General features: G+C 40.9%; 1 protein-coding gene across 3 annotated transcripts in view; it reads right to left on the bottom strand.

Moving 5' to 3' along the window:
- Positions 1 to 1,832: 1,832 nt before the first annotated feature.
- Positions 1,833 to 10,470, bottom strand: part of STX7 (syntaxin 7) — a 40,421-nt gene continuing 31,783 nt past the window's right edge. The window contains exons 10-11 of one of the 3 annotated variants that reach the window (XR_007905312.1): positions 5,835 to 5,980; positions 1,833 to 1,994 (exon numbers count right to left, since the gene is read on the bottom strand). Coding sequence is in view for 1 of the 3 variants with exons in the window: in XM_051792625.1 (XP_051648585.1) it covers positions 5,957 to 5,980 (24 nt within the window). In the remaining 2 variants the exon portion in view is untranslated. Of the gene's footprint in view, positions 1,995 to 5,336; positions 5,981 to 10,470 lie in introns of those variants that run through there. The other 2 variants (XR_007905313.1, XM_051792625.1) reach the window with 2 other exon arrangements.

Genomic DNA, 10,470 nt, shown 5'->3' with positions numbered 1-10,470 from the left:
TGTTGTTGGTTTGTTTTTTTTTCTTTTTCTCCTTTTCCTTCAATCGGTAAGAGAAAAATATAACTCTAATGAGATCAATGTTTGTTCTGGAGCTCGTCTATCTCTGCCCATAATGGTTGTATTTTTGAAGAAGAGCTCCTCAAGGAAGCAGTGAATTCAGCACTCTCTCCCAAACCCTCTGGAAGCTGGAGAAGTCAGCAGTACACATCCATCTGTGGTCACAACCTCAGAAGACTCATGTGATACCAATATTGTTGTTGACCACTTCTTTCCAACCCAGATGCACAATGGGTTATTTTCAGTAAGTAGTGGCATTTCAGACTTAAAATCATAAATTTTTTTTGGTTGTTTAGCTTCATTCATCTCTCTCTATTCTTACAAGCCTGACATTGCAACAGTCAAATACTCAGTTTTCTATTAAATAGAAGGTCTACAAATAATGAATTTTGGTTTGTTGGTGCTGTACTATAATTTCACAGTGCTAAGTATAGACCAGTGCCTGACTCCTCAGCATTTTTCTGGAGCTTCTGTGTTATTTTAACACCATACACTCATTACCCCTGGTAGGATGTGAGGTTGCAGTCCAAACCTGACCTTCCCTGCAAATTACTAGTTTATTGCTCACAGCCTCTTGTCAGAGATTTCTCTGTGAAGCATATCACCGCCAGTGCAAGGAACATCCACAGTCACCTGCTTGTTTTTCTAGCAAACCTGCATCTGGACTAATGATTTTAAAAACCATCATTGAGGGTTTTCCAAGAGAGCATCTTCAAGTCTTGGGTAGATCTTGCATGGTGTGTCACTAAACCGTACTCTTGCAGCTGGTGGAAAAAATGTCACTAGTAGGGTGACTGGTGTGGAGGTTGTCCAAGTTGTTCTTATCCTCTTTGAGAGAAAAGAGGAATACCATAGCCTTTCCAGCTTCAGACTCTACTGCTAGGCTGTTGCCTTGGTGTCAAGCAGACAGGGTTTGTTGATTTGCCTTGTTGGTTTGATGGTTTTTTTTAAATAAATTATTTCCCCATCACCACTCCAGAAGCAGCATGGTTCTGAGGTGCCGCTGTCACCCACTTGTTCTCATCCAAGATGATGTCCATGCACCAGCTCAGACTAGTCCCAGTCTTGTGCCATCCTGTTAAATCTTCCTCATCCCCTTGCCCACAGCATCTTTCACAAACACCCAAGTTACCTTGACACCCATTGAAAACAAATCAGTAATATTAGTCCCATAATGACTAATAGTCATTAAGCACTACTCAGCACAGTGGGAAGTATCCTGTAATGTGCATCCGTGGAAAATTTTACAACCCTGCACTAGTAGAAAAAAAACCAAAATAACAAGCAATTATTAAAAAGAGCTTGTGTTAGAGGCTGGGTTAAACAATGCAAAATTTGCATTCTCCTTTCTCATTTTGATTTACAAACCCCATGGGTTTTTTAAGGCTCAGGAATTTTTCATCAGTCAAATAGTTTCCTGATAAAGCATTTGATAATGTTGTACTTTTTGCCTTCTTTAAATTATTTTCGTCTGATTTTGTTAAGGACCATATCAAAAGATCCTCTATCTACATGGCAAAGTCTAACAAGGAAAGACAGAGGGCCAAGCTAAGAAACCTCCTCCTTTCTGCCTTTAGAAACAAACTGAAGGCCAACCCAAATTTCTATTTCAGAAAAACCCCAAAAAACCCCAATCAAAACCCAACCAAAAACGGTTTTGTTGCCAGACGAAAATATTCAAAGTGTCCTTGGCATCAAAGAGCAGCAAGTCAGATTAGCATAAGATTTTACTTACATCTTCCATACCTGCCACAGTATTTTGTACACACTTTTCAAAAAATATCAGTCTTGAAGAGTCATGTCCTTGCATTCCTTTGGGGATCAGGGTTGCTGCATACAAGCAGACAACACAGCTTTGGGCAGAGTTCTTGCTAGAAACATCTCAACAAAATAGCACAGGACTGTTGCAGACATGACTTTGGTGCAGAGGAATCATGCTGAAAATCACAAATGAACAAACTTGCATTGGGAACAGCTCATATTTCACCAACACCTTCCTGACAGAACAGTAGAGATGAGGAGGCATAAAAGTAATTAAGAAACAAAAGTAATTAAAATACAACACCCTCTGACTTTTTGCAACCTTAAGGACATTGTTCAGGCAAATATGTTTTACTGAAATTTTGAATATCATTGAATAACTATTTGACTTGCTAAGTTTTTGAGACTAGTATATATTTTGTCTTATAACAACTCATGCATAGCCAAGTTGAATTATGCCTGTATATCTCAACTTCTTCATATTACTATGATGCCAATGCTTTTGTCTTCTTAATCCTTGCTCCAGTCCTCCTTATATTTTTATTCCAACTGCAGCCCTCCCAGAAAACAAGAAAATAACAGGCAAGTCAATAAAAGTTCAGGGAACTGGCCACTTCCCTAGAGTCATAGCCAAAATGACTCCACCAGACTATTGAATTCTCAGGCATCAAATGAAACACAACAGGCAGGGAAGCTTCTGTTTTTTCCCTCCCTGTGAAACAACAACAGCAAAAATGGGTTTTCTGGCTGTAAAGAAGGCCAGCTTCAGAAGGCTATTCATGGAAGACCAATTTCCAAAGTTTGTGTCATCTGTATGGGGTAATAGTCAGACACCATTTAATGCCCAGAACAATGTTGCATAGTGTTATTCAGTACAACCCTCTGCAGTCATGTCCAGTTTCTCAGACCTACAGTTGTCGTATTTGTTTCTGCCCTTCTCTATAGCACAAGATATAGAAAGATCCTTTTCTGTCTCCCCTACCTCATCCTTTCCCCTCAAATATTTTTCTTGCTTTCATTTAGTCTTGTGGCCTTTATGTAATATTTCTGGGTTTTCAAAACTCTTCTAGTCTGTGTGCATGGTTTACAATATACCCCTTTAGCCCTTTTTTTGTAGAGCTCTGTTTGCAAATGGATGAATCATAAATCTCTTTTTTTTTTTTTTTTCAGAAATAATTTCTAATGAAAATGTAGAGGAGTTGCAGTTTAGGTAGAGAGTTTATGGATATCTTGTCTGGGCGCAAAGTTAAATTTGAGGTCAAACTTCACAGTCCTGGCAAGGTTCAGATGTAAATTGGGGACTGGGGACAGGCAGAGGAGATGACAGAAGGGCTGACTTCCAAGGAAATGCTTGGTTTACTGGGTATGTGCCTGTTTTCAAGTGCAGTTCCATCATGGAATTAGAACTGTAGGTATTAAATAAAAAAAATACTCTCTCCAGTGTCTGTCAGAATAAATAATCTGAAATTTTTACTTTACTGAGAAGAGCTACACTGAGATAAAACCACTAATTGGTTGAGAAGTTCACTGAAGTTTCCAAATTGATGATGTCAGATTGCTTCATCACTGAATGCCTTTGACAATGATTGAATAAAACGTTTGTTCCCAGCCTAGAACTACTGACTTGCACAGCAATCATGTAGCCAACCTAAGTGGCCTTATTTGCAGAAAGAAAGTCATCACAATGGGGTAGGCAGAGCCTTAAAGCACAGCTGATTCTGCCCATATGGGTTGCCAGGCAAAGGCTGGAACAAGGGGAAAAGCTGCCAATAGGAAAGCCAAGACCAGGATAAATTGTGGAGAGATGCTTTTAAAAAAAATTGCCTCCCGTTTGGGTGACTTGACATAGGGAATGTAGGGAAGATACTGAAGGAGGCAAGTCCCAGTCCTGGAAGGGAATTCGGTTTTACCACTCCCAGGATGGTGAAGCCTGAGAGGTGGATTGGAGCACCAGTTGCCTTCACTCTCTGGTTTGTGCACCTCCCACATTCTGTCAGTGAATCAGATACAACCTCCCTTGCAAACAGCAGTGGTTGCTTCTCCTGTTAAGTTTCTGCTGGAACAAACTCGCAGCAGTGCTTCACAGAGGCAGTTTCAAAGGGATGGGGACACTACAGGGTTAAGCAGAATGACTCAGCAACAGCTGACAGGGTCTCAGTCCCATCTACCCCAAATGAAGGTTATGGAAATCCTATTGAAACAGCCCATCTTTCCCAATAGCTGCTCGTTTAGTTTAGCAGAATGAGCAACCAAGCAAATATCTTACACATCTTACAGAATCATACTGATATTTTACCTGAATAAATCCCAAATAGCATACAATGTACTCCCCTCAGTTTATACAGCACTTAAAGCAAATTTGGGTATTTCAAAATCTATTTTACATTCCAAATATTTTTACCAAAATCCATACTCCTTAAAACAGATTAGAAGGTGATTTCTACCCTTCACTGAAACATCCAGATACCAAAACCATGAAAGAAACTTCCACAAAATGCATAACAAAGATTCTTCATTCATCTCAAGGCACCATAGACCTTAAAAAGAACCAGTCCAACACTCATCTGCAAAGCAACTATTGAGAGATAGCCAAGTGTCTCTTTCCAGTAAGCCAGCTGTATTTTCTCACTGTAATTTGAAATTCTTCAGGTGTTCAAACACCTGATTCTATTCCTATTTGTAACAGATGAGCTTAAATAACTACCACATCCCGCTTCAGCTCACGATGGCTGACCAGGTTGCAGAAAAGTCCTTCCCCCAACTCTAGAAACTCAGGCATCAGAGAGATATGCTTCTATTCCTCTGGCATCAGATGGTACTTAAGAGTATTTCATCCTTAAATAAAAAACCTGCTTTTACCTTAAGACTTGAAAATTAGCGATGCCCTATGCTTTTGCCTGGCCACTCAGGCGCCAGATTGCCTTTTTCCAGGGACGCCACTGTGGGGCTACAGTAGAAGGATAGTGGCTGCAGAGACAGCTCCTCTTCCCTCAGAGCTTCAAGGCTTGAAGGAGCAAGATTCAGGATGGGGACACTTCCAGGCATGGAGAAAAGCATACAGCAATTGGCAGGACTTTATTATATGGACCTTGCAGTTATCATATGGACTTTACTGTTATTATGTGGTTTCATTGTGTTCACACTGCACAGTGCACAACCTGGACATGTCCAGGCTTGCCATGAGTTTGCCTGCTCCCTGCTCCCTGCTTCCCCCACTCCTCCCCCTTTTGCCCATGTCCCTATCCTGGTTTGTCCCCCTGCTTGTCTGTCTCATGCTCCACCCTATGTTCTGGCCCTTTCCCCTCTTGAGCTGACAAAAGACAGTGTGTACGCGTGAATAGGGAATTCAACTTGCACCCTTCCTCATGTCCCATCCCCTCTTCGGACCGCGGCAAAGGCTTGCAGTTTCCTGCTTGGGAATCTACAAACTAGTTTGTAAACTAACAAAAACAATACAAATTGGGGCAAATGGTCTACTTTCATTCTCTGTTTAAAGTTTGTTTTATTATTATTTTAAAGAAAGACTGGTTGAAGACAGCAAAACTGTGGTTGACACAGAATAAGCCTTAACAATTTTTTGTCATCTTACAAAGACAGTTTAAATCTACTTTTTAATATACATTTCTAATCCTCCAAACTTCTTCAGCCTAATTCTCCTGACAACACAGTGGCTAGTCTCCAAGACTATATTTATTCTTTATCTGGTCGAAGAAAAGCTGTTGGGGATATCAGACAGCAAGGCATCTATTTCAGTAACACTGTACCAGAGAAGGTCTTGAAGAGCACAAGATACGAAGGTCAAATTCTTCTCTTGTGCTGGGCTCTGGGGACCCCATTTTGGGGCTTCAGTTTTCTCTGCAGCAAAAATATCTGGGTGTATGAGAAGGGAGAAAGGGTGGGTGGGAAGTGAGCAAACAGTGCCGATGGCAGGGAATATATTTCTCCACTCTCCCCACAAGTTGCTGGTTGCTGTTCTCCTTTTGAGGAGAAAAGATCCTGTCTTTGTCCCTACTTACCTCCTTCAGATAAAGGTCCATCCAGAGAACAGGGCTTGGGAGCAGCTGAATCTCTTGCTGAGGAATTCAGTGTGGATCTTGAGCACAGCTGAGTCCTTCCTCCTAAGCTGCAAACTTGGCAGCTACAGTAAACTCCAGCAGCTTTTCTGAGTAAAGGTGGAAAGGTAGATTATCATTTGTACTGCCTGGATTATGCAGTTTGCCTACTCCTTCCCACCTCTTATTACCTCTTTAGACTTCAGACTTACTGCCAAAGACCATATGTTTCTGCATAAACATTAAACAAAGGAAAAATGCAATTATAACTCAGTCCAGGATGAATCCTGAAGTACTTGGTGGAAAGGGAGGGAGTGAACAATCCTGCTATCAATTTCTAACTTCTTTTTTATTTTTTTTTTTATTTTTACTTTTCCCCCACAATTTTTGCAAAACATATTTCAAAATGTGAAAGTAAAAAAAAAAGGCTTCAAACTGATTAATTTTCTTGTGCTAACAAGCTCTTTAATCTAGGTTATTTTTGTCTTAAATCAGAAAAATATATTTTATCAGCAGTAGCAAAGAAGTGTGTTCATGGAAAGAGATATGTCTACAAAAGAGCAGACACTTAAAGTGAATATTCCTTCTTTAGAATATTCTTGCAAATATAGAATCATAGAATAGTTTGGGCTGGAATGGATCTTCAAAAGTCACCTAGTCCAATCTCTGCAACGTACACAGACATCTTCAACTAGATCAGGTTATTCAGAGCCCCATCCAGCCTGGTCTTGAATGTTTCCAGGGCTAGGGCGTTCACCACCTCTCTGGGAAACCTATGCCAGTGTTCCACCACCCTTATTGTAAACACTTTCTAGTCTAAACCTACCCTCTTTCAGTTCAAAGCCATTCTGCTGCTGCCTAAAGAAAATTCAGGGAGAAAAAAACTCTGAGACAATTTAGTTTTGAAGGTGAGATAAGGAAAGGGTTTAATTTGTGCCTAGGCATAGGTTACAAGACATGAGCCCCTGGTCTGTTACAGATGTTACAATTTATAATACTGCCTGTCCGATCAGAGATTTTTCCACCTCCTGGCTTTTGCCCTGGACCACCCTCAGTCACACCCCTTGGGAACTGAGGTTGAGGTCTCGGAGACCCTCTCTTCATCAATTTTGATCATCTTCAGAGCACAAAGGGGACTAGTTCACCCAGTTTTTGACTGTTCTCAGGCCAGGATTAGATGTCCTCAAACAGAAGAGGCCTATCTTAAAGAGAGACTAAACATTTCTACTGGAATTCAGGTGTTATTGATATGGGGAGTTGGGGTAAAAGGGTTGGAGAATGTGTGTAGCTTCTATGCTAAGAGTAAGGGAATAAGTGCTGCTGCTTCTAAATCTACTTCTACTATATAACTACTTATAAAGCTTATAAAAATTAGAAAAATAAAAAAAACAGATGGATCTTAAGGCATCACTGCCTTGACCCATCACTACACCCCTTGTAAAAAGTCCCCCTCCAGTTCTCTTGGAGAACCCCTTTAAGCACTGGAAGGCTGCAATGATTGTCCCTGGAGCATTCTCTTCTCTAGGCTGAACAACCCCAACTCTCTCAGACTTTGTCTGTAAGAGAGGTGCTCCAGCCCTCTGATCATTTTTGTGGCCTTCCTCTGTACCCACACCATATCAACAAGCGTGACGCATTTCCTTATTCTGACTACCTTTCTGGTATTTGAAATAGTCTGTGATATTTGGAATAGGAGAGCAAACCAAATCACTGCAGCTGTGTTCAAGCCTAGACATTTGATATAGCCATGTGGGGGAAAAGTGGAGAATGAGTTGTATAAATAGCAAGTTACATCATCATTTGTTGCTTTCCAGCCTGCCTTTCAAAGATCAACATTTTGTTGCTTTTTCTGGTTATTTCTAGGTTTGTGTAATTCTTTACTATTATGCAAATATGACTCCCCTTATCATTGAAGGATATGATATATCAGGAAATATAAAGAACTAAATAAATGCCTTGTTACTTGCATTTTTAAGCTACAGAAACCTTGCAGTGTCAGGGACACCATCAAAAACACATACAAGGACAAAGATGTCTGGAAGCTGATGGCTTTCAGATATTTATTCTTGCAATTCTTATGTTGCAATATCATCTAGAATGGCTCTGCAGGTGGGCACCTCATCAGAGGATAATTACTCCTCACTCCACAACGGCTTTGGGTGAGAGATCTGGACTTGCAATCTGAAAAGGAAAGCTGTATGGCACCCACTTAAGCACCACTTTTCACCGTGGGTATCATAAGAAACAGAAAGTCATCAACTGTTGATATCCAGCAGGAAGGAGATCTCTGTGCATTCCTCTCTCACTGATGTTCCCAAAAGAGTCAAATAGGTTCATACAGAACTAAACAAAAACAAAGCAAGTAATCTCTTCCAAATGTGATACTCAACAACATAGTCCTTGAAACAACCCAATACAGTGATCAACTACAAGGCTATTGGTTCTTTCCAACTTCACTAACAGATTATGTCATTCTCTCCCTCCCTCCACCTTTAGACCCCTTGCTCCCCAATGTTAACATTTTTTTCATGGTTTCAAACTACTTTTGATGCCAAAAATCTAGTCCATACCTCTGACATACAAACATATTTGCTGACTATACACACACAGTGGGTGACATAAGAAGACTGTTAGGTATGAAGTTAGTTTGGGGATATTGCATACCCTGCCGATTATCAAGAACAATTTCCAAGGGGGGAAGTGCAGGAGGAGAAAGAAAAAAAAGCTTTAAAAAGCTGTCTGCCCCTCTGATTTTCAGCTCTTTGAAAAAGTAAGAAAGAACAGAAAAGCACCCCTGGTGTGTGGTTAAGATAACTACAAAGGAACTATTCTTAGCAGGTTCCTTCAGTAAAATGAAGGGTGCTTTTATTGCATTTTTTGGCCTTGCTAATCTGACAGATATTGATGGATAATTTGGAACAGCCAAAATCTTTGTTCTAAGAAACACTGACTCATACATGTTACATCCAGATGTTTTACTGGTTTCTTAGTAGATATCAAAGTTTCCTTTAAACACTTGTAAGTTGCATTTTATACATTTAAGAGTGTATGCATGCAGGGGAGGGAAATGATAGAGAGAAGTTCCACTAAGAACAGCTTAAAAAAGAATTTTTATGCCCTTCAATGCGCTAAATACAACCACTCCCAGCACTTTGTTTCTGTCTAATCAAGTTTGAAAATTAACAGAACCAAGATTCTTAATGAGCAATTAAGGCTTTGCAGGCTGGTCTCTCCAAAAGGTACAGGAGCTTGTATGTAAACACTCTAGTGCTGACTTCCCCACCACCCCCTACCTCAGAGGCAGGGCAGCAGCAGCAACCACCCAGCCTGCTGGAGCCAGCCTGCCCCATCTGGCTGCCCAGGCAGGGATATCCCTGTGATTTCTGGCAGTTGGCCCTTCATCTCTTCCATAGGTAAAGGGGTCCAGCATCCCACCTCCACTGGGATTTAAGAAAGGAAGAATACTTTCATCTGAGAGCACGTGGGAAAGGCCCCCCCACACACCAGAAGCTGCTTTTTTTAGTAAATCATGAATGAAAGCAGCAAAGCACACATGTGAGCTCTCAGCAGTGCTCTTCTCCCTGACAGTGCCCCAGCCACTACCACCAGAGAGCAGCTGAACAGGCGCATGACTGAAAATAAAGAGCCAATTCCATGTGGGAAATAAAGACATGCAGACATCAGACACAGAAGAACAAGAACAGAGGCAGCAGGTTGCAGTAGGGGTTAGGGAAAAGCAATGTGGCACAACTCACAGAATTTCCAAGTCATCTGATGTTGTTGCCCAAGCCTGATTCTCACCAGCTCCTAATGGATGAAGTTTTATATACTGGCTATTCTGCTTTGCAGCCACTATGGGACAAACTCAGTAAAGACTGTATTCATTCCTTTATAAGGTAAACAGACCATGAGTAAATACACCATTCTTCCCAAGATGAGCAATATTCTTCAAGTTGTGTTTTAGTAGAGAATCCTCCTAGCAGAAAACCAAACAAGCAGACAAAACACAATGCATATGCAATGTGACAAGTATCAAGCATAGACAAAATTTCTGATCTGCCAGGAAGGAGTCAGCTGCTGCCAAAGCATTGCTTTTCCTTCCTCAGCATGTCAGTCGAATCAGTCAGTCACTGACAGACGTATTGCAGCAGCAAAAAGGATCTCCTGGGCAAGCAGAATCAGGCCATGTCTCTGTGCCTGTTTGCAATAGTATAAGGAGTTTGTTAAATATTAAAGTCAGGAAATTTCCAAGTCAGTTTTAGACAGTTCACTGGTGAGAAAGCTACTCAGCCACAATGCTGACTGCTGTTCTATTTTAGACTAGTGTAGTCTGAAAACAAAAGACCCAAGGCATTAGCATCACTAGTGTTAGCCTTAACATAGCTGGTAGTGACCCAAAGTGTACCTGATGGCTACTTAAACGGACTCCCATCGTCGTGCTCAGCACAAAGTCAGCCACAGGAACATAGGAGCTGGGATCTCAACAAACAAAAGAGTCCATACTGCAATTTGAATTCCCTTTTCAGTCTCAGAGATGTTACATAAAACATAATCATGCAGTTTCAGGACTTATTTTTACTCCATTGCTTTTGAAATCCAA

This window comes from Manacus candei, unplaced genomic scaffold (assembly GCF_025592945.1).
Source record: "Manacus candei isolate 608988 ecotype Guabito, Panama unplaced genomic scaffold, ASM2559294v1 h1tg000034l, whole genome shotgun sequence".
Taxonomy (NCBI): Eukaryota; Metazoa; Chordata; class Aves; order Passeriformes; family Pipridae; genus Manacus; species Manacus candei.
The sequence above is the reverse complement of the archived record's forward strand: the minus strand, read 5'-3'. Positions and strand labels throughout refer to the sequence as shown.